The sequence below is a fragment of the Herpailurus yagouaroundi genome, unplaced genomic scaffold (genome assembly GCF_014898765.1).
Source record: "Herpailurus yagouaroundi ecotype Mexico unplaced genomic scaffold, PumYag 28, whole genome shotgun sequence".
In the NCBI taxonomy this organism is placed as follows: domain Eukaryota; kingdom Metazoa; phylum Chordata; class Mammalia; order Carnivora; family Felidae; genus Herpailurus; species Herpailurus yagouaroundi.
In genome coordinates, this window is record NW_024412376.1 from 11,209,749 (window position 1) to 11,236,241 (window position 26,493).

General features: G+C 50.4%; 1 protein-coding gene across 2 annotated transcripts in view; it reads right to left on the bottom strand.

Moving 5' to 3' along the window:
• SCARA5 (scavenger receptor class A member 5) overlaps positions 1 to 26,493 on the bottom strand; it is a 126,812-nt gene that overhangs the window by 30,574 nt on the left and 69,745 nt on the right. For both annotated transcript variants that reach the window (XM_040465110.1, XM_040465180.1), the window contains exons 4-7: positions 20,977 to 21,651; positions 10,640 to 10,720; positions 8,471 to 8,569; positions 5,671 to 5,727 (exon numbers count right to left, since the gene is read on the bottom strand). In XM_040465110.1, the coding sequence (XP_040321044.1) occupies positions 5,671 to 5,727; positions 8,471 to 8,569; positions 10,640 to 10,720; positions 20,977 to 21,651 (912 nt within the window). The remainder of the gene's footprint in view (positions 1 to 5,670; positions 5,728 to 8,470; positions 8,570 to 10,639; positions 10,721 to 20,976; positions 21,652 to 26,493) is intronic.

The window sequence follows — 26,493 nt, forward strand, 5'->3', positions numbered from 1 at the left end:
TCCCTGGACATACGCTCAGGGGAGGAGACATCTGAAAGACACTTGGCCATCTCCACATCCCCTCTGGGGTTTGCATCTGCCCCCCACTCGCTCTGTGAGGTTAAAGAGAAGGAATGAAGGACTGCATGAACCGAACCAGCGTGTGAGTGAACACAGCCAGATGCGTGTAGGTGCTGCTGCGTCCAGCCGGCGGGCTCGGTTTACCCACAAGAGAACGGAGAAGCAAGTGAGGGTAGGGCTTCACTGGGAGATGCAGAACTTCCAGTGTGAAACCTGTGCTGGCCTCTCATGGGGCCACAGAAGACAAGGCAGCCAAAGCTGGGTGAAATTCAGCAAAAAGGGGAAGAAATCCTTAAAAGTAAGAATTAGCACTTTGGTATCAAACCCACTGAGAAGAGACAGTGGCCCATGAGGGCCCCAGGCTGTCAAAGGCCAGAGAGAATAAGAGGTAGTCCAAGGATGTAGCAAAGGACAGAGAGTGGGCTCGAGGCCAGACAGGTGTGACCTGTAACCTGGCTCTGCCCCTTACGAACTCCGGTGACCTTGGGCAGCTCCCTTCTTCTCTACCCTTAGCCTCCGCCGCCCCCCTAACATGGACATAACCGGGACTCCTGTATTGTGCTGTCAGGATTAAGTGAAATAATGTGCATAGAAACTTTGCTTCTCATAGTACCAGCTACAAGTTTGTTAGTAGTAGTATGTGATAGTTGATTTTTCTGAGAAGTGTGGTTTACTTTTAGATCACGTTGTTGCTGGGGCATTAAAGTTGTATAAGGAATTAAAGAAATATATCCAGTTAGTAAAGAAATATATTTGCATATAAAAGGTCCAGCATCTCTGTCTCTCCATGCTTGCAAGAATGCTAACTTTTGGTGCCAAATGGGATTCCCTGGGGCACCCAGTGCAGGTAACCGTACTTACAGGGATGGGAGGAAAGGAACTCACGGACACTGAAGGCCTCTCTTTGCATTCCGGATTCTTTTTTTTTTTTTAATGTTTATTTATGTTTGAGAGAGACACACACACAAGAGTATGTGAGCAGGGGAGGGGCAGAGAGAGACACACACACACAGAACCCGAAGCAGGCTCCAGGCTCTGAGCTGTCAGCACAGAGCCCGACATAGGGTTCCAACCCATGAACCATGAGATCACAACCTGAGCCAAAGTCAGACACTTAACTGAGCCATTCAGGCGCCCCCACGTTCTAAAAGAGATAGAAACATCTCAGCAGCTGTGGAAAAAACTGTCTAGAAGCTACCTCCCTGATAATTTCTTTTGAGCTTACGCTACACGATGGGGTGCCCACTGTTCCCCCAGCACCCACAAACTTTCCTAAATACTGCAAACACACACAAGGTGTTAAACATTTTTCCTAATTTTCTGAGATGCCATTAGAAACTACCAACAAAATCTGGCTTAGAATCTACCCCTGGGTCATTCTGCATATTTTTCCCATGTGAAACCAAATTGAGGAAAAGTTTTTAAACAATCTGAGCTTCTATCCTGCTTTAAATTCATGCTGGAAACTTTACCCACCCCTGAGCTGCAAAAATACTATTTATTTTTCCTGCAAATGGACCATATATGAGGGTAAAACAAACGTTTTTCTGTCTTGAGATATGTATATAGAGTTTATTTTTTTCCTGGCCAAACTCCCCAAAGCCAAACATCTAACAGAATGACTGATAGACCTCCCTTGCCTCAAAACAAAAGAAAAGAAAACAAAACTTTGCCTCTTGTCAAGCAGAAATCAGGAGATCTGGATTCCAGACTCAGTTTGAACCATGGCCTAGCCGTGGGACGGTGGGGATTCTCTCCAGACCTCTATTCTTGGTCCCAGTTCAGTGAACTGGAGGTGGGGGGGGGGTGCTCAGGATGGGGAGAGGAGTCAGCCTGAAACCCCGTTTGACTCTAGAATCATGTGACTCCAGATCAAAACATGGGTAAACAATTGCAAGATCCTATCCTGAAAAATATTTTTATTTATTTATTTTTAAATGTCTATTTATTTTGACAGAGAATGTAAGCGGTGGAGGGGCAGAGAGAAAGAGAGAGGGAAACAGAGAACCCCAAGCAGGATCTGCACCCTCAGTCAGTGCAGAGCCTGACACAGGACTCAATTTCATGAACTGTGACATCACGACCTGAGCTGAAATCAAGAGGCGGGCACTCAACTGACTGAGCCACCCAGGAGCCCCCTGAAAAATATTTTTTTAACATTAAAAAAAATTTTTTTAAGTTATTTATCTATCTATCTATCTATCTATCTATCTATCTATCTATCTATCTATCTATCTATTTAGAGAGCCTACATGCGAGCTGGGGAGAGGCAGAGTGAGAGGGGGAGAAAGAGAATCCCAAGTAGGGTCCAAACTGTCACCACAGAGCCCGATCGATGCAGGGCTTGAACTCATGAACCATTGAGATCATGACCTGAGTCAAAATCAAGAGTCAGATGCTTAACTGACTGAGCCACCCAGTCACCCTTTTTTTGGTAACTTTGATTTTTCCCCTGAAAAATATTTTTAAAAACTTTTTTTTTGAATGTGTATTTATTTTTGTAGGAGAGACAGACAGAGCGTGAGCAGGGGAGGAGCAGAGAGAAAGGGAGACACAGAATCCGAAGCAGGCTCCAGGGTCTGAGCTGTTAGCACAGAGCCCGATGCAGGGCTCGAACTCACAAACTGAGAGACCATGCCCCGAGCCAAAGTGGACGCACAACCGACTGAGCCACCCAGGCGCCCCTCCCCTGAAAAATATTTTAATATTGACTCAAAACATGGGTCCCAAGAAATCTTCTCTGTAATGCCCTCTTCAAAGGAAAGCCCCCAATTTCTGATTCTGACCTGAGGGGTAGGTAACTTGTTGCTCTTCTCGATCCCTTTATGTAGTAATACCCCACCTGCTGGAACTTCAGGTTTTCTGCTAAGGGTGGGAGGTGTTTGGTAAAGGTGCCCTGAGCTGGGTCTCCCAAGAGGGTTCCTTCTCCACGGTGTTCCTTTGTGGAGGAGGGCAGAACTCTAGTGCTGAGTCCTTTTCCCCACCCGTTAGATCTCACGGAGGGGCTGCCCTGGGCTTGGGGAATGACTGAGAACCTCCCAGAAGCGGGCACTCCGTGCTCATCAGAATTTCCAGACTCTCCTGAAAGATGATCCTTGGCTTCCTCCTCAAAGCTGTGGTCTCAGGGATCCAGTTAACGCCTGTTGGACTGGAGCTCCTTAGAAACCAAACCAGGAGTCTGAATATAGCGTGGGTTTGGCGTAGTCAGAGACAGGCCAGGGGTGCCGGCCGTGGGAAAGCACTCCCCTGCCACCGCATGGGGTAGCCCTGAATTGCTTCAAAGGTTCCCTTAAATCCATATCTGCAGGTGAGGGACTCACTAGGTTTTAAGGAGCCCAACCGGACTCTTAAAGACCAGGGGCCTAAGATCTCATTCCAAAGTTAACAGAAGTCAGAGGCCTGGGTTTCCACTTTGCTTCTGCTTCTGCTCCTGCCTTGGGAGAATCGTCCTGCTCCTGAAAGCCTCTGGAACAGGTGACGGATGGATGGCCTTCCAGTTACGCTCTACAATTCCCGCGTGTCTCCTATGCTCCCCTGTACGCTGTGTAAAGCCTCCTATCTGTGGAGCTGTCTCTGCTGAGCCAGCTCACTTTCCAGGTCCATCACCCACGAAGATATTTTTTGGGGTTGGGAGACGGCAATGAAAAGCTTAGGGGCTTTGTGTCAAGGCCATTGTCTGAGCTCTGGGCTCCAGTGAGGGTGTGGCCTCTTCAGGGCAGGAAAGAAAGAACGCCGTTTGTCCCTGAGGAGGGGCTGTTCCGGGCTGACATCAGCCTCTTGTGGTGCAGTCCATAGACTCCAGGGCCAAGTGGATTAGATGCCCTTCCCCCATGCTCCCCACCCACGCCTGGGGGAGCCCCACACCACTGTGGCTCAGCACCTCACAGCCCGGTCCAGTTGCAGAGGCCAGCCAGCTGGGCCCACAGAACCAAGGTAAACAGTGATGAAAGCATCCTTTGGATTAATGGACTGGCCACCACCACCTCTTCCCAGGCTAGCACGGACCTCCTCTCTCCTGTCAAGTCGGCTGAGGAATAGTCGCCAAAGAGTTCCTGACAAGAACCCCCGGTATGTGGGCAGCGTTTCTGATCCCCCTCTCACAGGTCATCTCTCCACAGACCCCCCTTCCTGCCACCACAGCAGGAATTTTTTATTTCACAGAGCTAAAGGCCGCCGTCCTTCTCGGCTACTTTGGCAGCATTCCATCAGAAAGCAGTCAACAAACAGAGCAGAGAGCACCCCAAAGACAAAGTACGGAGCCCAGTCCATTAGATAAGTGTGACTCAGATCTGTCACAGATGTCCTAGATCATATCCAGACTCCTTTATTTTGTCTTCAAAACTCTCCTCTTGGCTCCTAGCAAAGTCCACCAGCTCTCCTCATTGAGCCAGGACACTCCCAGTTAAACCCTTGGCTGCCCCAGAAAGGGACTGTAGACAATGCTAGGAAGACTGAACCACAGAAACTGTTTTGTGGGTTATAGCTTCTAGGGTAAAGTGGACGCGGTGAGCCCAGAGCAAGCATAGGCACACCTGGTCCTCGTCCGTGTCCACCACCACTGAGTGACAAAGCACCGTCATGTGCATTTTTCCTGTTTGATCTTAATCACAACCCTGGGAAAGAGAAGGCCAGGGGAGGTAGCAGGCAAGTTCAAGTTTCAGAGGACCTTGGAAAGGCCCTACTTAGGAGAGAGGTGTCCTTCCTGGTCCTGCGTGACTGGGATGGAACCAAAGATCGGCAGTAGGGAAACCTGTGGTCTCGGGCCAGTGTGTGAATCTGCAGTGGCATCTGTCCCTGAGTGTCACCAGCAGAACCTGGGTGCAGGTGCAGTCTTCCTAGGGAGCCAGGACTGGAGCACGGGTGCCCTAGAAGGGGAGAATCTGCTCATGGCTTCCCATAGAATGGCAATCATTTCAGAGCCCAACAAATACTATATGCTAGCATTTTGTTGAAACTTGGCCAGGAGACTCATTCTTTGACAATCTCTCCAAGGCTCTACGTGTAGCCCTTGTCAACATTTTAGGGAGGATGCTGGTCAGAGAGACTTCCATTCCTAGACTTGGTGTTCTGCCCAATAAGGAGATTCCCTAGTGTCACTACTCAGTTCATAGCAAAGGAGGAAAACAAAAAGGGTTCTGTTTTGCTTCTGCACCTTTCCTCATGCAAGTACCTGGAGAGCCGGTATGTCTGAACTAATGTATTACACGGCATGATAATACTCAGCACTTACTGAATCCTAGCCACAGTGGAAGCAGTGTAACAAGCACTTTATGTGGACTAACTCATTCACTTGTCACAATGATCCTACGAGGTAAGGATGCTTATCCCCATTCTAAAGATGAGAAACCTGAGGTGCAGAGATTACTCAGCTGGCTAGTGAGGCAGCCAGGAGGGAGGGCAGACAGTCTGCCTCCAGATCATCCCATACAACCACTGGGCTTATGGAAGCATGGTATGTTCCCCCTTCAGTATAGCTGTCTCTTGCTGGGCCAGCAGGGCCCTGAAACAGGGAGGGAGCTCCTTTGGCTCTAGCCTCCGGTGCCCCCCAGACCCGTGGGGCTGCTTAGATGACAGCTACAGAATCCAGTGGCCCCAGTAGAATGTCCTTACCGGCATCCCCTGCTCTGTCTCCTTTGTCTCCCTTCTCTCCTTTTGGACCTCGGTCACCTGAAACAGAGGAGGAAAACCGGCATTAGAAAAGAAAATAAACCCTACCGGTGAATAAAATGTCACCTGCAGGAGACATATCAACCCATGACCCGAGAAACTCTCAGCAGGAGCCTACAGCACCGGAGGGCCTGGTATGGCAGGAAAGATAAGAGCTTGAGTCAATTATGCTGCATGTTCTGGGCACCCCAAGAAGGAGATCGGGGGGCCCAGCTAAGAAGTTTCGTTCCCTAACTAAAGTGTAGAAGGGTAGAGTCTACCAGCACAGACTAGAGTATGTGGTATTCAGCAGGAAGAAGACAGGGCAAAGATACTCCTATTACGTAGTCAAGGTTTTATTTTTTTTTAATGTTTTTATTTTTTTAATGTCTTAATTTATTTTGGAGAGACAGAGACAGAGTGTGAGTGGGGGAGGGGCAGACAGAGGGAGACCCAGAATCGGAAGCAGGCTCCAGGATCTGAGCTGTCAGCACAGAGCCCAACGTGGGGCTCAAGCTCACGAGCAGTGAGATCAGGACCTGAGTCAGAGTCAGACACTTAACCAACTGAATCCCCCAGGTACCTCTTTTAATGTTTTTATTTTTGAGAGGGAGAGAGAGACAGAGCGTGAGCTGGGGAGGGGGAGAGGGAGACGCAGAATCAGAAGGAGGCTCCAGGCTCTGAGCTGTCAGCACAGAGCCCGATGTGGGGCTCAAACCCAGGAACCGTGAGATCATAACCTGAGCCAAAGTCCGATGCTTCCGAGGTTTTAGAAGTACGCATCCAAGTTTGTCTTAATAAGCACTAGAGGAAAAGCTGGGGGAGGACTTCAGTTACACAGGGAGGACAGAGGTTATATGTCAGGCAGATTTCCCAGTGGGGGAGGCTATAAAACATGAGGCAGAGCTTCTAGGGAATTGTAGAATTTCCTTTTCAGGAAAGAGCTCTGAAACCATAGAGCCCTTTTCCAAGCTAGCATCTCACTCTACAAAGAAGTAGAAGGTCCTGACACCACTCAAAAGGGGGAGGGCACTCAAGTGACCAGGGAATTCCATTCCAAGTCTCTCTATAAAAATATCTGCAAGTCAAGCACTCTCAACAATAGCCAAATTATGGAAAGAGCCTAAATGTCCATCAACTGATGAATGGATAAAGAAATTGTGGTTTATATACACAATGGAGTACTACGTGGCAATGAGAAAGAATGAAATATGGCCCTTTGTAGCAACGTGGATGGAACTGGAGAGTGTGATGCTAAGTGAAATAAGCCATACAGAGAAAGACAGATACCATATGGTTTCACTCTTATGTGGATCCTGAGAAACTTAACAGAAACCCATGGGGGAGGGGAAGGAAAAAAAAAAGAGGTTAGAGTGGGAGAGAGCCAAAGCATAAGAGACTCTTAAAAACTGAGAACAAACTGAGGGTTGATGGGGGGTGGGAGGGAGAGGAGGGTGGGTGATGGGTATTGAGGAGGGCACCTTTTGGGATGAGCACTGGGTGTTGTATGGAAACCGATTTGACAAAAAATTTCATATATTGAAAAAAAAATCTGCAAGTCAGAGAAGCCTATGGCATATTGTCTGGTGAAAAAAAAGCAAGCCAGCAAGTTCCAGGTATGGATGCCTAATGTGATCCAAGTGTTGAAGAAAAAAAACACCCCAAAACAAAGTCAACCATATATGTAAATATAAATATGCTTAGAAAAAGTTCTGGCAGGATATGCTCCAAAATGTTTACAGTAGTTATTCCAAAGAATAATAGCTTAAGGGGCTATGGGGCAGGGGACTCGCTTTTCACTTTATACATTACACTTTATCTGCTTCTGTATTATTACATACTTTCAACAAGCATAGGCTGCTTTTGTAGTCTGTTTTAAAATCATTTTTAAAATTTTTAATTTAATTTTATATTATTTTTTAAATTTTTTAACGTTTATTTATTGTTAAGAGACAGAGCGTGAATAGGGGAGGGGCAGAGAGAGAGGGAGACACAGAATCGGAAGCAGGCTCCAGGCTCCGAGCTGTCAGCACAGAGCCTGACGCGGGGCTTGAACTCACAAATTGCAAGATCATGACCTGAGCCAAAGTCGGATGCTTAACCAACTGAGCCACCCAGGCACCCCAAAATCATTTTTTAAAAATTGAGATCATAAAAGGAAGAAAAATCTCAGCCTGTTTAATCACCAGAAAGTAGAATAAAAGTTCTCAGTGATCCAAGACTAAGAGACCATCCTAGACACGGGGTAGGAATGATTAATAGTACTTTTTCTTCGTTTTCATATTTACAAGGGAGAGGGTTAAGACTGGGGACACAGCATCAGATTTCCTCGTCTTGTGCTGCAGTTACCATGGAAATCTGCTCACTCTTGAAAAGAATGTAGAGGGGCACGTGGGTGGCTCAGTCGGTTAAGCATCCGACTCTTGGTTTCAGCTCTGATCGTGATCTTGCGGTTCATGAGTTCGAGCCCTGCATCAGGCTCCGTGCTGACAGCTCAGAACCTGCTTGGGATTCTCTCTCTGCCCCTTCCCTGTGTGCACACATGTGCTCTCTCTCTCTCTCTCTCTCTCTCAAAATAAATAAATAAACATTAAAAAAAAAAGAAATGAATGTTTAACAAGACCAAGTGACTTGCCCAAGGTCACTGAGCTAGTCAATGGCAGAGCCAAAATGCAAAGATAGTCCATCTGCTCCGGTGCCCGTGCTGCTGCCCAGGGGCTAGCGATGAGCAAGGCTACACAGGTGCTCTGAGGTTTGCTATTACCTTTGAACCCGCGCATGCCCATTGGTCCTGTGGCTCCCATCTTCCCATCATCACCCTTGGGGCCTGGCAGCCCTGGGGTTCCTCTCTCTCCTGGCAGACCTGGGGAGACACAGGACAAGTTGTGGGGCCTCAGACTCAGAGCTGGAGGGCCTTTACAGGTCACCATCTGGCCCGGCCATCACCCTCAACCACGCGTCCTCCTGTGGCTTTTCCTTACTGATTCTTCTCAGTGAAGTTAGAGAGGCTGCAAAAACAGTGTTCGAAAGGTCAGCACAAACCTTCCCCACTGGCGCCTCTTAGCCAGTTAGGCTGGGCCCCTGACCCCGGAAGGTCCAATTCTATTGTGAGTAATGGTGGTGGTGCCCACCGCATTTGGGAGATGTCCCTTTGCCTCTAGTTGTGCTGGAGATTTCAACTCAGCAAACAGTTTTTTGAGTACTCTCTATGTGTCAGACACCGCTCTGGATTCTTTTCATAGAGTACCTCATTTCATCCTCACAATCAACTGAGGTACTATTTCACCTGTGTTACAAATGAGGAAACTGAGGCCCAGAGAGGTTAAGTAACCTGCCCATGGTCACACAGCAGAGAGCGTTGGGGGCAGGATCTGAGCTCTGGTCTTCCTGAACTGAATAGCTTGTGGTCAATCAGGTTTATCTCATGCTGGATGAAAAGGCCTTACTGGTATTTAGGGTAAGAGGCAGATGAAATAGTTCCCCATCCTCTTTAACAAAAAACCCCACAAAGATCCCTTCCCCGCTGTAAACCCCAGGGAGGTAGAGCAAAGGGGATCATAGGCTGAGGAGGAGGAAGAAAGTCAGCAAGGCCAGTAAATGGGAGAGATGACTGGCTGCCAGATCAGGCCCCGGGGCTCCCAGCCACGAGGTCCCGTGGCCATTGCCTGCACGTCACTATGGAGAGCCAGAATCAACAAATACTTTCACCCAGTGAGAGCCCTGCTCCCCGAGAGGCCTGACCTAAGCCCACAGTTATCTCTGTAAAGCAGAGAACTCTTAATTAACTGATTACTTGTTCTTTCCCGCTTTGAATGTGGGCTGGCTTTCTCTGGTCTCTTCGCGTGACACGGAGAAACCTGTCTTCCAGTAATGATTTCTCCAGAGCTCACATCAAATGTCTGGAGGAGGATGAATGGCCCAGAGGATGGTGGTACCTCAGAGAAGGGCTGATTGATTTCTTTTTTTTCCTTCCTAACACGAGATACCTGTGTGGAGTCCAATGGCCCCATTGCCACAGAGTTCTGAATCTAGTATGGGATCTGCCCAGGGCTCCCCATCGTATAATTTAATAAGGCAGAAAAAGAGTTTCCGCAGGCCTGTGAGTGTTTAGGCATCCTCAGTTCTGAATTTGGGGCGTTCCCCTGGAGGTGAGCCAGGAGTAGAGGCCAGGCCGTGGGCTCTCCTCCTATTACCTTCTGCCCCTCTCCTGTGTGCAACCTCCTCAAGATTTAGGAAGAAGACGGTTTGAAGATGGAATTCCTGACATAAACAAAACAGACATCTTTCCCCAGATAAACTTCCCCTTTTCTTACATCCTTGAGAAGACTTTGCACTCTCCCGGGGAAATGCCGCTCACAGCAGAGGCTCAGAAGCGAACAGTCTGGGAGGCCAAGTTTGAGAAAGTAACAGAACAGAAGCGTCCTGAGACAAGGAGTCTGAGAAGAACACACTCTTTCCAGAAGGCCAAAAAACATCCTCCCCATCAGCCACCGGATCTTCAGGCCTGTCACTAGCGTGTTCATTCATTTGGGCAGAATCAGCAAGGAGGAGGGAGTATCGGGTGCCCGGTGGCTCAGGACACACTGAGGACACACAGCATGCTTGTGGAACACCCTCGATTCCTGCCAAAGGCCCTGGTCATGTGAACTCTGCGTCCCGGGCTGAGAAGTGGCTGCAGGAAGCTGTGAGCCTCTCATGCCCCCCTTTGCCTTCAGATCCTGGTACTTTATGTGAAGAACTTTTTGCCCCATCCTTGTGATAACAGCAATGCATCAGTGTCTCGACACAGCAGGGCATTTGAAGCTGGGTGGATTGGGGGCTCTCCCGGGGGCCCCTTCACCAATACCAATGAGAGGGTGGAGGGGCAGGGACAGAATGGGGGCACCCTCTCCTTCCTGATATGCCCAGGTCCTTCCCGGGGCCTCCCAGTTACCTCGAAGTCCAGGTAATCCAGGGATCCCAGGCTCGCCTTCTTTCCCTTCATCCCCCTGATCGCCTTTGGGGCCGGGAGGTCCTGGAAGGGTTACAAGATGGCACCAAGGTTAGAGGGTAGCTTGTGGAATAGGCCACCTATAGAGGAAGAAAAACACTCCTTCTTAAAGAGAGAAACGGTCAGCACTATGCCTAGGAAGCACAGAGGGTTCCACCTAGCCCAGTCTTGTGTGTGTGCAGGGGAAATCAGGGAAAGCTTCCTGGAAGAAGTAATACCCAAAGTGAAATCTCGAGGAGGAACAGAAGGTGGCTAAGTAAAAAGAGGAGTGGAGGTATGTTATGGACTGAATGTCTCTGTTCCGCCCCCCCCCCCCCCCCTCCTCCCCACGCCAACGACAGAGCGCTGATCTTCAATGTGATGGTATTTGGAGGTGGTGCCTTTGGATGTGATTAGGTTTAGATAAGGTCATGGGAATAGGGCCCCCAAGAAGAGACACCAGAGAGCACTCTTGCTCCCTATCCCCTTCTTCGTGCTTGAGGTGTCCTTTCTCCCTCTCCCTCTCCCTCTGCCATGTGAGGACACAGCAAGAAAGTGGCCGTCTGTAAGCCAGGAAGAGGGCTCTCCTTAGAACCCTACCGTGCCACACCCTGATCTGACTTCCGGCCTCCAGAACTGTGAGACAGACATGTCTGTTGTTTAAGCCCCCCAGTGTGGGGTATTTTGTCCTAGCAGCCCGGACGGACAGAGACAGAATGACAGGGAGAGCTCCAGGCAGGAGGAACCATCCTTGTAAGAGCTTAAAGATAAGAAAGAGACATGTGAGCCACGGTGGGATTAGCAGCTGGGGGCATATGCTGGACAAGGAGGGTGCAAAAGTGGGGGCTCTTGGAGTTATGGCCTAAGTGTTGGACTTGACCCTGAGGGTACCAGAAACTGCAACAGGGTCTGAGGGAAAACAAGAGTGTCATCAGGTCTGCACACAAGGGAGACGGCTCAGGCTGCCATGTTGGAAAATGGATCAGGACGGGAGGGAAAGCAGAGGCGGGGAGGCCATGAGGAAGCTGCACCCCAGGTGGGAGGTGGTGGTCGGGAGGGATGAGAGTGGCCGTGTGGAGGTAGAACAGACAGACCTTGACTAAACATAGGTGAGGTTGGGGGAAGTGGAGCATCTGGCTTGGGCATCTGGGGGCAGGGAGGGGTGTCTATTTGCTCCTGAGCAGGACTTTCTTCTAGGGCCAGGCTCCACTGTGGCGGGGATTCCAGCACATGTGACCGGATTCAGTACCCACAACAATGCTGCGCATATCGTCTTAGAACAACAGTTACAGAAGTTGCTCGTCTGAGGCCACACGGCCAGCTGGCAAGAAAAGGGGCCCAGGTTTCGACCCGGGTCTGTCTGGCCCTGCCCCTCGGCCTCACCTATCACAGTAGATGGCTTGCCATTCCCAGAATGCAGTTAGACTTTCCCACCACCCCCCCAGCCTGCTGTGCTCGCCATCGATCTCCTATGCCCGCCTGTCCCCACCCCCCCCACCCCAGGCTGCTTGCGCATCACTTCACTTTTGGCCAGAGCCTCTCTGAGCCAGCGTTCCTGCTGAGGGTGGGCATGGCCCATCTGAACGGGCATATTTGGTGCCACTCAACACTTATCTCACACTGCCTTGTCCTGGACTCACAGATGTACATGTCCTCTCCTTCCCAACAAAACTGCCAGCTTCATTCTTGGCATCCCTGTCCCAGCTGTGAAGACTCTAAGCTCCCTCCTCTTGCTGCCTTGTGAAAGAAAAAGAAGACCCAGGAAAATGCCAAATCCGTATTGTAGCGAATTGAAGAGTGTCCCTTCAAAATTCATGTCCACTTGGAACCTCAGAATGGAACCGTATTTGGAAATAGGGTCATTTGCAGATGTAGTTAGTTAAGAGGGGCTGATCCTGGAGGAGGGTGGGTCCTAACCCAATGGCCGGTGTTGTTATAAGAAGATAAAGCACAGCAGACGCATGGGTAGAGTGCTATGTGAAGGGGGGGTGCAGATTGTAGTGTCTACAAGCCAAGGAATGCCAAGGATTGTCAGCAACCACCAGAAGTCAGGTAGAGACCAAGAAGAATTGTCTCCTGGCGCTTACAGAGGGAACATGAGTCTGTGAACACCTTGACTTTCAGACTTACAGCCTCCAAAGTTACAAGAGAATCGGTTTCTGTTGTTTGAAGCCACCCACTTTGTGGTCCTTTGTTATGGTAGCCCCAGGAAACCAAAGCATGCACACTCACAACACAGCAGCAATGGATTGCACAATAAATATTTGATGAATGAATGAGATCAGAGGGTGTTAATACATACAAAACAACCAGGCAGCCAAGACCGAGATGTACTGATACATTCCAAAAGTTGGCACCATCATCAGACCCTAACCCAAGTTGACAGCTGTTTAATAATTCGATGGCACATACACAGGAAAAAAGCAGTCAACAACTTAAAAATGCACGCATGACACACAAATCACTTAAAGGGACCGCGTTTTGTGGCCATCTTCCTCTCTTCTATGAAGAAAAGCAAAGGAAGACTGGCCATGTTGATCCCAGGTTTCAGGTGACATCATTGGGACATAGAATCTGTTAAGAACACACCTGAGATTATACAGCAAAGGAGAGGCATGGTGGAAGGAGCAGATGAGATTTCCACCCCATATTCCAGCAATCTCTCTGTCAGGTCAGAGCTGCAGCCAGGGACACGGAGAGGTACCTGGATGTCTGCACTCTACGAGCTGTCCCTGAGCGAGACCCCCTCCCCCCTGCCCCCAGTACACTCTTCTGTGCCCTCCTACCCTCCCCAGCTGGAACACAGTGCGCCTGGAACTGATCAGGTCAAGGATGCAACGGGTTGAACACTCCACAATTTGCTCTATTTGCTCTGCTGAGGGTGTGACTCAACGCGTGGATCTTCCCAAGAGTAATTCTCACCAAAGAAGGATGCTGCCCAGGGAATGATCCGGGACGGTAGGGCATCAGGGTGGCAGCGATCATTTGGAAGGTAAGGGTTGAGTACGGACATGGAGTGTCTTAAGTTCAGATCCTGGTCCTGGAAAATCTAAGTTAAAGTTCCTTCCCCAGACATTTGTAGTGAGGAGTAAGCAGATGACATGACACACAGGCTATAAAGGGGCTTGGTAACCTTTGAGTGGCAAGGCCATCCTCATCATCTGTATCCCCACTTTCACAATGCTTCATCAGAACAATTCCAAGATCACCTCGCATAGTCATTCTGAGCTGCACCCAAAATCACCTTGCCACGCTTGGCTGGCCCATTCAGGGAGAGGGCCGAAGACATCCTACACACAGGTGTAGTTTTTTAAGACACAGATAAGTGGTTAGTAAGGCCCTTTACTAGAGATGAACTGGGAGGAAGTTGGAATGGACCGTAAAGATGGGCACTGATTTTCAAGCCTTGGTCACGCCCTTAGGTGGAACTGGTCCCACAGACTCAGAAGGACCTAAACTGTGGTCAGTGGTTGAGTCTCATGGGGCCAGGCTTCCTGGAGCTCCAACGACCAAGTGCTTCTTCAAATCACTGCTGCCCCGTGGATAATGCACACTTGGGCTCTGACATTTTATCATTTTCTCTGGAATCCAGGCCAAAAATTGAGCCTGCTTTGACTCCTCTCTTTTCCCTGCTCCCCATAACCCCCTTGCTCATCAAGGCTCGTCATCAAGGTGAATCCCATGTCATTCTCTACCTCCTTCCTCATTGCCACCACCCTCATCAGGGTCTCACACCCAACCTTGTAAAGACCTCCTTGTCTGAGGGCTAAAACCTGTTGTGCTGTCCCATTGATCTTGTCAGAATCCAGTGAACTCACAACCTCTGTGCTCAAAGCACAAGGGGCCACAGCCCCTCTCCTAGAGACCCCTACAGATCATTCACCACCTGACCCCTTCTGCAAACTCACAGCCTGATGCTTCCAGATGCGAGCTCTCTTTCACCTCTGCAAAACCATTCTCATGTGTCCCCAGACATCCACCAAATCTTTCCCTTTCTAGGAGTCCTGTCCCTCTCAGGCCTGGAGCTCACCTCCAAGCACACCCTTCTGATCTCTCAGGGCACGAGGGAAGAGCCCCCAAATCTCAGAGCTGGAAGGCCCCTCACACATCACTGTGCACAAACTCCTCATGGAAGCACCCCTGAACCTGGGCAGGCCACCTTGTGCCCACTCACTGGACCCTGTCACTCATCTTGCACTGTGGTCCCCAAGGAGGACAGGCCTGTCTATAGGGCCGGAGCCCCGCTCTCTACAGCCCTATACCTCACAGGGCACCTGGCATACCGTAGAGATTCTATGAACGACTTCCAGGCCGTTGTAAAAGCCATTATGGTTATCACCGGTCCTAGTGGTACCCAGCTGAGCTTTTTAACTTCTTGACTCTTTATACTGTGACTTGCTCATCCTTTCTCTCACTAGAGCAGGCCAGAGCATGGAGGCAGTCTGGGACAAGGAGGAGTGGGGTCTATTTCTCCACAATTGTGAAAACGCTTCCGGCGCCCCCTCCATTCTGCTTCTGGTCCAGGGCACCAGCTTCCCTTTCAGCCCACCTCCTACAGGTGGGACAGGGAGGGGGAGGAGGAGGAGGAGGAGGAGGGAGAGAACCCTCTAGCCCTGTGCCCTGTGTCTGGAGTCCCCTCCTGGGGCCTGCCCACCAGTCCAGTCCTGTGCTCCCACACTGCCCCCAGGGCAGTTCTGCCCCCAAGGGGGCTGCCCGTGAGCTGTGCCAGCTGGAAACATCTCGAGAACAAACGAAGGATGTGTGACTGAGCATTTGGGAGAAACACCAGGGTTCCTCTGGGAACCAGCCAACAGAGAGGGAAAAGCAATCCGTCCTCCCTTCCCGGATCCTGGTTTGAGTGATGGGGTGGGGGACCCGCATGTGCTGGAATCTGGACAGATCCCTGCCAAGAACAAATTATCATTCCAGCTGATGAAGTGGGCCTGAAGCCAGCAGGACAGCCACCCAAATCCATAAACACCACCCCCTGCACCACGCTAATCCCAGGGCGGCTGACCAAGGTGGAGTCCCCCAATTAATTGCCCCACTCCCACCCCCTGATGTCACGTGGGCACTGGGCTCTCAGCACTATTACCTTTACAGTTTTGCACACTCTCCCACTTCCTTCACTGTGTGCCCAGGGCAAGGACTGTTAGCCGTGTTTCCTGGCTTGGGGGGGCTTGGCCCAGAGGCGCAGGTGCTGCCCCTGGCTCCGGCCCAGCCTGTAAGGCCAGCCTTCGTCTGAGTGTCATGGGCTAAGGGGTGGCGGGCCAGGCCGGATGCAAGTGCGTGCTCTCCACTCCCTTTCAGGCAGAGAGGCTGGCGTGGAAGGTGACAGGACACAGTGCCATCTAGCCCTCCCGGGGAGCCGCCACACAGTCCGTGCTTCCCAGTCCTCGGTAGAGCAGGAACACTATTTACATATCACCCTGCTCACAGAGACCTTGTCACCTCCAACACGTCCCTATGCATGAGAAGCCAGAGCTGGAGCCCGGAACCCATGGCCTCGCTGCATCACGTCGTCCATTTATAACACTGCTGGAACTGGACTCCCTACTACACAGCATGTTTAAAAAGCGGCTCACAGATAAATCTGCTCTGCCAACTCGTGTTCATGAACTGAGAGATGCATTTTCGAGTCCTGGCTGGGGCCACCCGCTTGGGATTTGACTTGGGCAAGTCATTTCCCCTCTCTGAGCCTCAAGGTCCTCAACTGTAAAACAAGAGGAGTGGACTAGATGATTACAGAGCCCATTATTAGGGTAACATTCTGCAATTCTATAACCTTCCATCTAGCAAACAGGCCATCTGAATATGGTGGAGAGTCCTGCCTTCCTGCCTCGCTCACCCCTTCGCACCCCTGTAGAGGCCCCCCACCCTTGCTGGTTTCTCTCCCTTCTCCTGGTATACCTCCCCTCTCTGGTTATCTTCCCCCTCCTATATGGCCCCTTCACTGGTTACCTTTCCCCCTCTTGGTATGCCTCCCCTCTCTGGTTATTTTTTTCCCTCCTGGTATGGCCTCTCTCTGGTTACCTTTCCTCCTCCTGGTATGTCCCTTCTCTGGCTATCTCCCCGCTTCTGGTACACTTGCCCTCTCTGGTTATCTTCCCCCTCCTGTATGCCCCCCTCACTAGTTACATTTACCCCTCCTGGGATGCCCCCCACTCTCTGGTTATCTCCTCACTCCTGTATGCCTTTTCTCTCTGATCATTTAAGTTCTCTGCTTCTCGCAAACCACAGACAGATTTCAACAGACATGATTAATACTGAAAATCCAAAGCAGAAAACAAAAAGCACTGCTGTGAATGTACACAAAAGACAAACCGGAGACAAAGTTCAGAGAAAACTGTATAACGAAGTGAGAGAATGAAAACCATTTGGGGTCAAGCTCAAGAATAACATAAATAAGCTCATAGTTGAAAAATATACATAGTTGAGTATTTGTTTTTTTTTTTAAATTTTTTTTCAATGTTTTTTATTTATTTTTGGGACAGAGAGAAACAGAGCATGAACGGGGGAGGGGCAGAGAGAGAGGGAGACACAGCATCGGAAACAGGCTCCAGGCTCCGAGCCATCAGCCCAGAGCCTGACGCGGGGCTCGAACTCACGGACTGCGAGATCGTGACCTGGCTGAAGTCGGACGCTTAACCGACTGTGCCACCCAGGCGCCCCCATAGTTGAGTATTTGTAGATTTTGCACCAGGAAAGGGCAAAGAGGGGGAGAGTGTGAGTGTGTGTGTGAATGTGACTGTGTGTGTGTGTGTGTGTGTGTGTGTGTGTGTTTAAAGACTAAGAGAGGAACTGGACAAACTTAAGACAGAAAGGCCATTCCAGAGAGCAGTATGGAAATGCATAGAAGCTTAGCCAGTAAAACACCTCTTATCCCAAAGCCAGGGTAGAGTTTTGTCTCATTAAAGTTAAATGGCGATGGGGCGTCTGGGTGGCTCAGTCAGTTAAGCGTCTGACTTCGGCTCACGTCATGATCTTGCAGTCAGTGAGTTCGAGCCCCACATCAGGCTCAGAGCTGAGAGCTGAGCTGAGAGTTCAGAGCCTGGAGCCTGCTACGGATTCTGTGTCTCCCTCCTCTCTCTGCCCCTCCCACACTCACTCTCTTCTCTCTAAAATGAATAAACTTAAAAAAAAAAAACCTTTAAAGTTGAATGGTGATTACATCAGATATGCCACACAGAATCTTCTCTAATCATGCCAGTTGGGTCCCTGGCAACCACAAGAGAGGGAAATGGAAAAGGGAGATACTGGATGCGGTGGTGATCCTGGGAGCCAGAGGGACTGAGTGGTGTTCGTCTCTGAGGAGCCAGCAGCCCATCGAGAAGGCAAAGTTTGAGGACTAGAAGGCAGGCTGGGCAGGACTGAGATGAAACTTTCGGTTCCAGGGAACAGAGTGTGAATCTTAGTTTAAGAACCAAAGAAAGACTACTTGGAGGATTCCACTGGAAGAACCTTCACAAATGAATGCCCCACAGCCGCTCCGGTTCAAGCCAAGGAGAGTAGGCTTGCACATTGAAGAACCAGGATGTGAAATGCTGGAAGAGGCCCAGGAGGATGCGCCAGCAGGAAGCATGGTGGTGTCTACTGACTGCAAGAGGGAGGAAGGGGGGAGGGACGGGGAGGGACTCCCCCCAAACACCCCCAGATGGAGTCCAAGGGACAACTCTCTTCTCCCTTTTTGCTCAGAGCTGGGATCTTTCCTCCCTAGAGAGCAGGATGGTCAGTGACAAGAACATGATTTCTGAACCAGAAAGATCCCCATTCAGACCTGGACTTTGCTACTTGCCAATTGCATAAGAAAGAGTGGGAAAGTTATTCAACTTTCTCATCCATGAAATAGGGACAATCATACCCTTTTGCAGGATGTGAGGATTAGCAGTCTTTAATGTCTATTTAGAGAATGAGTGTCGACACCACGTTTGGCTCATAGTAGGTCATAATTCAGTACAGCTGCTATTGTTAGAAAGTACCTGACAGGTGGCTATGGGCAGAGAAGGCCAAGGAAAAGAGAAGAGGGGAAAAACTAAAATCCCAGGGGTGTGGATTTGGAAGAATAAATTCTACCTCCTGCCCTCCTTTGGTTTCTGGGAAGTGAAAGCCTGAGTGACCCAGGACAAGAAAACCAACACTCTGACTGTCCAGGTTCAAGATCTAACAGTCGCTTTGCAAACATTCACAGAGTTCATGTGCATTGCACTGTGAGGTGCTGGGGGGGGGGGGTGCAGGGGGGCACAGAGGCAGGGGCTGGGGTGTAGCGCAGTGTGGTGAGCACTGGGCAGCGGGTTAAACATCCTGGCCCGATCACTGAATTATACACTTAAGTGGGTGAACGCTGCAGCATGTAAATTGTACCTTATTAAAATGGTTTGAAAACAAAACGTCCTGGGTCAGATCATTACCAGCTGTGTGGCCTTGTGTAAATCAGGCATTTCCTCTGGGAGCCTCAGTTGTTTGCCTGCAGGAATCCTACCCTGCACTAAATAATAAAGGCTGCCTTCAACCAACCTCACAGTTGGTCTTGGGACCCACTTTAAAGCAAAATAATGCACCTCAAAACCCTCTGTGGACTGGAAGGTACCATGCAAATGGAAGGCTCCATCGTCACCACTTTCTGCTCTGCTAAATGGAGAAGCTCAGGGGAGGAGACTTCAGTGAGCTAGAGGGGCCAGTGGCGTTCTTGGAAGAGGCGGGCTTGAGTGAGATATGGAGGATCAGGGGGATCTGGGTGACGAGGAGGAAGAGGAGGAAGGAGGCACTGCCGTAGAAGGAATAGCTAAGGAGGTGGGAAGCGTGGGCCGTGTCTCTGGGGCAGTGACAAGACGCGTCCCGCTGGATGGGATGCTTCCCACAGGGCATGGGGTACAAACTGGCTGCTTATGGACCGTATGTGGCCCACAGAGTTAGACAGTTAAACATTTCTAGAACATTCCACGTTTCTGGTTTCTTATGTAAAATGGGAAGACTTTGTCAAAGCCAGGCCCACATTCCAGCCTGGCCCAAATCCGGTGGACCTATCATAGCCCCAACTACTTGCCACCAAGGTCACATCACTCGTTGGCACTGCTGAGCTTGCCCCTACAGACAGTTCTGTTTGTAACCTCTGGTATAAGGGAACAGGCAGAGGAGAAGGCCGGGAAGACAGCTGGGGTCAGTTGTGTGATAGAAAGCACAGCAGCTCTGGGATCAGAAAAGCATGGGTCCAAATCCCGCCTCCATCACCTCCTAGCGAGAGACAGTAGTAAGCAGGTTCCTGAATCTCAGTGTACTGTTGTTTTTCAAAGACATTATATGATGGTAACTACACTTGCGGCGAACACAGCCTAGGGTACGGAGTTGTCTCATCACTACGTTGAACACCTGAAACTAACGTACCATTGTGTGTCAACGATACTTCAATAAAAATTTAAAAATAAAAGACGTCATAGGAGGCATGCTTCCGTGGTACCTGACAGACTTGGTCTTCGGCGTGGTATTATTATTGCCTACTGTCAGGCTAAGAGTATGTACTGAATCTGGCAGAACCCGGGGAGCCACAGGAGAGTCCTGAGTCCGGGTGGGGGGCAGATGATGTGGGAAAAGTGCATTTCATGAAAGGCGCCTCTGACAGTGATGTACGTGCAGGGCAGACAGCAGCAGGAAGGAGAAGGGGTGAGGTGGGTAGGGGGCAGTTAGGGGTGCTTCGAAGAGAGGAAGGCTGACTCTAAAGGTTCTAGAGTTTGTGGGCTGGGGCAAGAGTACCAATGGGGGCCCACACATTTTTGCCATTATATTGAAGAGTTCTAAATGAAGCTAACACATTGTTCGACGTGTTCTTCTGCCTGGATGAATATACGTAACAGCCTGGAAGGCCGAGTTCAAATGTGGGGTTTGCCAATTCCTTGTCCCACTGGAACACCACGACCCTGGAGGCGCCTGTTCCTGGCCTGAGCCTGCTGCCTCACCCCCTGCGGGAAACCCTTGGAGGCTCCCCCCGGCACATCCAAGCTCTGGCGACCCAGTCCTCCATTAGCAACCCTTGGCCATTCTGCTGCCCAAGGGTGTGGACACTGTGCGTGCTCTCTGGGAGGTGGGAGGGGGGTTAGGGTTACCCAGGGGAGAGACCGACCTAAGCCAGGAAATTGTGGGCGTAAAAGCTCCAGGGTCCTAGAGGGCAAGATTTAATAAAGGGGCCTAGCCTCTCCGTGGCGAGTGGATTCGGGGAGGGAGGGGGACTCCCGAGCCCTGGAGGAGGGGTGCGCAGGAGGAAAGCCTGCCCGCCAACGGGCTGGGGCTCCAGCGGGCCAGGCAGGTACCTTTGGCGAGGGAGATGTTCCTGAGCGCGATGGAGTGCTCCCAGTCTTTGAGACGCAGGTCCTCGGTGACGGTGTTGAGCACGGCCAGCTCCTGCTTGAGCTGCAGCGCCATGCCCATGTGCACCAGCCGCATGCGGCGCGTGTCCTCGCTGGCGTTGCTGACGAGCACCTGCAGGTCCTGCAGCCGCGTGCTGTGCAGGGCCACGTCGTAGGACAGGCTGCGGTTGAGGCCGCGCAGCGCGCCGCCCACGTCGGCCAGCTCCTCGCCCAGGACGCCCACCCTGTGCGCCAGCCCGTCCAGCAGGCCCGCGTGGCGCCGCAGCAGCAGCTGGCTGCGGTTGCTCTCCACCTGCAGCTGGTAGAGCTCCAGCTGCGCCGCGTCGCTCTGCTGCCCGGTGCGGTCCCGCAGCAGGGCCACCGCCTGCTCGGTCTGCGCCGCCTGCGCCTGCAGCCCCCACAGCGCGCCCTCCAGCCGCTGCACCGCGCCCGCCAGCGCCAGCAGCGAGTCTGACTGGTTCTGCAGCGCGTCCTGCACCTTCCACACCTGCTCGGTCAGGTCCGCCTGCAGCGGAGCGTGCAGCAGCCGCAGCTGCAAGTCCCGGAAGCTCTCGTTCAGCCGGTTCACGTTCCGGGTCAGCACCTTCAGGTCGTCGGGGGAGCTCCGCGGCCTGGACACTGCAGAGGAGGGGTGGGGGAGGGGAGATATGAGCTCCGCTGGGAGGGTCCCGGGTCCCGGGAGGCAGGCCCAGCCGGAGCCTAGCATCCAGTAGGCCCTCAGTGAAGGGAAAGCAGAGGGTGGCTATGGTGGAGTGCCTCAGTAGATCCCGCGCACGGTGCTAAGCCACTGGCCCCCAAACTGGTCTGCCCATTAGATTCACCTGGTGAGGCGTCCCGCCCACAAAAATTGTGATCCACTTGGTGCTGGGCCGTGACCTGGGATTTGGCATTTTTAAAAGAGCCCAAGATAATTCTAAGGTGCAGAGCAGTCGGACTCAACTCACCATATGGGTGAGGTCGATCCACGTGACATGGTCATTTCTGTATGTCGAAAATGGCCAGATATCAGCAGCTTCACGTGGCTAGCCCCGAAATATTGAGTGTTATCCTCTCAACTTTAGGAAGCTGGTACTATTATTATCCCCCTTTCGGGTCAGAGCTGTTAAAATCCCCCCAAAGTAGAATAGCAAGTAAGTCCTGGAGCCAGAATTGCAACCCAGGAAATTCTGGGCTTGCTTGCTCCAGAAGCTGGGTGCTTCCCTACAAGTGTGCCCCAGAACTGTTTGAAGGGAGCACGCCAGCAGGGGACTCAGCCAGGCTCTAGGCAACACTGTCTTTCCCTGCCTCCTGAGTCCAGGCTCCCATCCCCCACCCCTGCTCCCCTGCTGCACCAAGAGCCCCAGGTACAGATGCTTTTCTATTCATACCCTCCCTTCTCTGCCTCCTCCAAACCCTTCCCCCAAATCCTCTATTTCCCTCTTCAAGCAAACAACCTACCTCAGTGACTTTTCACCCTTTCCTTTTGGAAAGGCTCCCTTTTCTTGGCTATAAGCAGCTATTTCACAAGAGTAAGGGGAAGGCCGTGCATCTTAAGAATTACAGTCTAGCATCTGGTGTCTCCCGGAGGCTTGTGGACTCTGCTGACTCAGGTTCCCCACACACCCCAGAAGTCGAGGGATGCTGCTTATCTGCTGTGCACTGTCCATGGCTGTGCCCACCTCTGCTCTGCACACTAGAGAAACGGAAACTAGCGTGGGACAGGGTAGGAGGTGGGAGCAGATGAAGCACAGAGGGAATTCTGCCTTGGAAATCTTGGAATGGGGAGAGCAAGGAACTTTGTCCGCAGCCTGTTCAGACAAAGATAACTTGGGATAGGATAGCTCTCTCCCAGAACCTCAGGTGGGAAGGGGGCGGATAGGTTGTTCACGTGTTTGAGTCATCCTTCGGTGATGCTTCTGGAGGCGCACAGCATCTGTGGTGGCCACTCTGGAGGGGCTTAGTCACTTCAGATTAGATTCAGAGACCCACAGCACTAGGTGGGGCCTTGGAGTCCCCATCTCAACGTCTCCCTCACCCAGAACTTTAATCTCCAAGAAGATCACATGCCGAGTTGGCATCCAGCCTCTGCTTATACCCATTTTTCTGCCTTCAGTTACTCCTAACTGTTGGAATGTTCTGCATTCGCTTCAGACTGCAAATCTGCCTTCCCGTAGTTTCGATCCACTGGTCCTGCCCTTTGGGGTCATGTAGAGTTAGTGAAACATTTTTTTTTCCCACAAGACAGCTCTTCAGAATTTCAAAACTTCTGGTTTGAAATCTGTATTACGTTCATCTGTTCTCTCACGACTAGGTTCTAAGCCTCCCTCCATATATCCTGGCTGCCCTCCTCTGCACACACTCCAGGGTGTCAACATCCCCTTAGGGGTGGTGCTTTATCTAAGTGTGCTTTTCCAAGGTGTGGACAGACTGGACAAATTATGGTAGAAGGATCGTCTCCTTCATTCTGGGCATGAGACCTCTCATGTGGCCCAAACCGGGCCCTGTTTAGCCTCATCTGGGCTTTGTGGATTTTGGTCATTGGATTTGGGTCTATGCAGTCTTTGGTGAAAAACCTCCCCAATTTACGGATGGAAAGACTGAGGCCAGGAGAGTATAAGTGAACTGCCCAAAGGCATGCATTCTGCCTCCTGGTCCAATGGTTCATGTCACTGCTCCGTGCTCTGGAAGCTGAGCTACAGAGTTGTCAATACAAGTTGAGGCTCTGGGGAAATGAATTCATGACCCAGTCACAACCACAGGAATTGTCTGCCTAAGAAATCATCATAGGCCAGGCTTTGATTTTAAAGCCAGTGTGTGTCCCATATTCGACCCAGATTGGTTGGCAAGTATTAGACACAGGGTGACTGGAAAACAGAAAGCCTGGTAATTTAGTGTCAGTCCCTGCCCATGATGCCCCTGGAGTTCAGAGAGACACTGCAGCTTATCAGATGTAGTAAGAACACTCTGAGCTCTGCAAATTCTGGTTTGAAACCTGAATTGTGAGTGACTGAGGGGAACAGCGCAACCTACTTGCTTTGAGTTTCAGGTGGGCCAGAAGCAGCAACAGAACACTCCTACCCTCTGCCGGCTCCCCGGTGACTCCTTCCCTCTGCAGGTGACACATGTGCCTGATGGGTGCCCTGTGCCCTCGGAGGGCCCTGGCCTTGCCCATCAGCCCTCCTCTCAGAACGTGCCAGCCCTAGGGCCCTTCTCTCTGTCCAGAAAACTGGGCTGAAACTTGCCCATGTGGTGTGGTTGACAGTCAGCTACCCCATCCCTGAGAGTTCATTTGGTCTTTTCTTATTGTTCATTGCACAACCAGTATAAACAGACACCCAAATAAAAGAGAGAAAAAAATTCTTCCACGTTCCCACAGCCTCCAACAAAGCACACTGGTTTTCTTTCTCTTGCTTCTTTCCTAAGCATCCCCAATCTTTACAATTTGACTTCTGAGTTGGTTTTTTTCCCCTTAATATGATTATTTCATAAACATCTTCCCATCCTTCTGTCTGTCTTTTATAATTTTGGTGGCCCCGTAGAGCCCAGCAAGGGGATGTGTGGTAATTTACCCATTCTCTTACCATTAAGAATTGTTTTCAATCATAGCAAAACAAATGCTGAAAGGTCTCTCCTTGTTTTGAAAGTTTTCCTAACAACAAATTCCCAGAAGTTGGATTAGTAGATCGAAAGGTATAAACATTTTTGTGATTCTAAAACACTCTGGCCAAATCACTTCCCCCAAAGTTGTGTGTATTTACAGGCACATTATAGATTTTTAAATGTACCAGATACTCAGTGCCAGATACTCAGTGCAACGGGGTGTTCACGGATCTTCATATTGTTAATTTCACAGATGTAAAATAGCACCTTGTTATTTTTTGTGTTAGTATATGTGCATTTTAGAGGTGGCCTTTTCAAGGGAATGCATTAGCTCAAAGGAATGATTTAGACATTTTAGGTACCCAGGCTACTTAGAACAGAAATTATTTGGAGGGGTACATCCTCTCCGGGCACCAAATCATACTGTAGAAGCCTGGAGCAGCCTCCCTTTTTCGGGATCACTTACCCACCCCAAAAATGAATTATCTCCTTCCAACAGTCACAGTGTGTTCTCAGCCCACACCACCACCACCACCCACCCTCTTCCCCCATTTAATTCCTTCCAGATGTTTGCTGTTCTCAACAGGGAACAATTCTTCCTTGAGTGTGACTCTCTTAATTCATGTTTATGCAAACAGTTCATTTATCTCTCTGCCTGGCGTACTTTCTTTTAATGTGCTTTCATTATTCTTCAACTTTTATACTTTCACAAAGGAGACAAGAAATCATAGAGTAACAATAATAACTGGCATTTCCCGAGAACTTACTATGTGTCTGCACTATTCTAAGTGCCCGTCACATTAATACACTCCATCACGTAACTACCCTATGAGATAAATATTACGATTATCCTCAGATTCCAAACGAGGAACCTGACGCAGAGAGAGGTTAGGTAACTCACAAGGTCACACAGCCAATAGAGGGAGGAGACTGACTTTGGGCCCTGGGCAGTTTGGTTCCAGAGCTCCCGGCTCTTGACCGTTCCGTGGTATTGTTAAAAGGATGGAGAGCACTGAACAATTTTTTTTTTTTAAACATCGACATACAAACATGGAATAAGCTTTTGAAGATAGTGAGTTCCCCATCATAAACTCAGGCTGGAGTCAGGCTGCTCGGCAGGAATCATGTAGACATTCAAACTTGGATTCTGATTCAGTACTGAGGGCTGACTCCTAATTAACGTGTTAATGCATGTAATACTGTTAATAATACATGATGAGTGCATTAACGTCTGCCTTAGGCCATGTCCTGGGCTACGAGGCTTGCACACACACACCTCCTGCAGCCTTCTTGCCAGCACAGCAAGTGAACATTGCCTCCCCACCCACTCCCCAGCCCCGAGTCAGCCCTCTGTTCCACAGTTGTCTTTTATCTTAATTGAAAAAAAAAAGCCATCACGTGCTAGTTCGGTGGAGGTGCTCCAGATGTGACTGACCACAGAGGCTGTCTTCCCCAAATGCATCTGGCATACCTGCGATGCCTGCAAGCCAGAAGGTCCTCGTGTGGTCAGGGAGGAAGAAAGCTAAGCATTCTGTTTGGTGTGACCTGGCTGAAACCTTGGGCGGTGGTGTCAATGACCCTTTATCTTTGTATAAAAGTTTGCACCCATTACCTCTTAATTTTCAACATAACTAACCCGGGGAGGTAGGCAGGGCAAGTACTTATAAGCTAATCTAAGGATGAAAACAAGCATCAAGAGATTGCCAGAAGTACCAAGTAAGGAAGAATTGGGGTCCTGTGTCCCCTAATCCAGCACATCGTCCTCAAAACCTGCTGCTGGGATAGTCAGTCACTAGCTGAACTCCAAGTTCTATTAGGGGGAAGGAGGGCGGGAGGTGACATTGACTAAGCACCTGCTGTGTGCCAAACTCCATTCTCCTC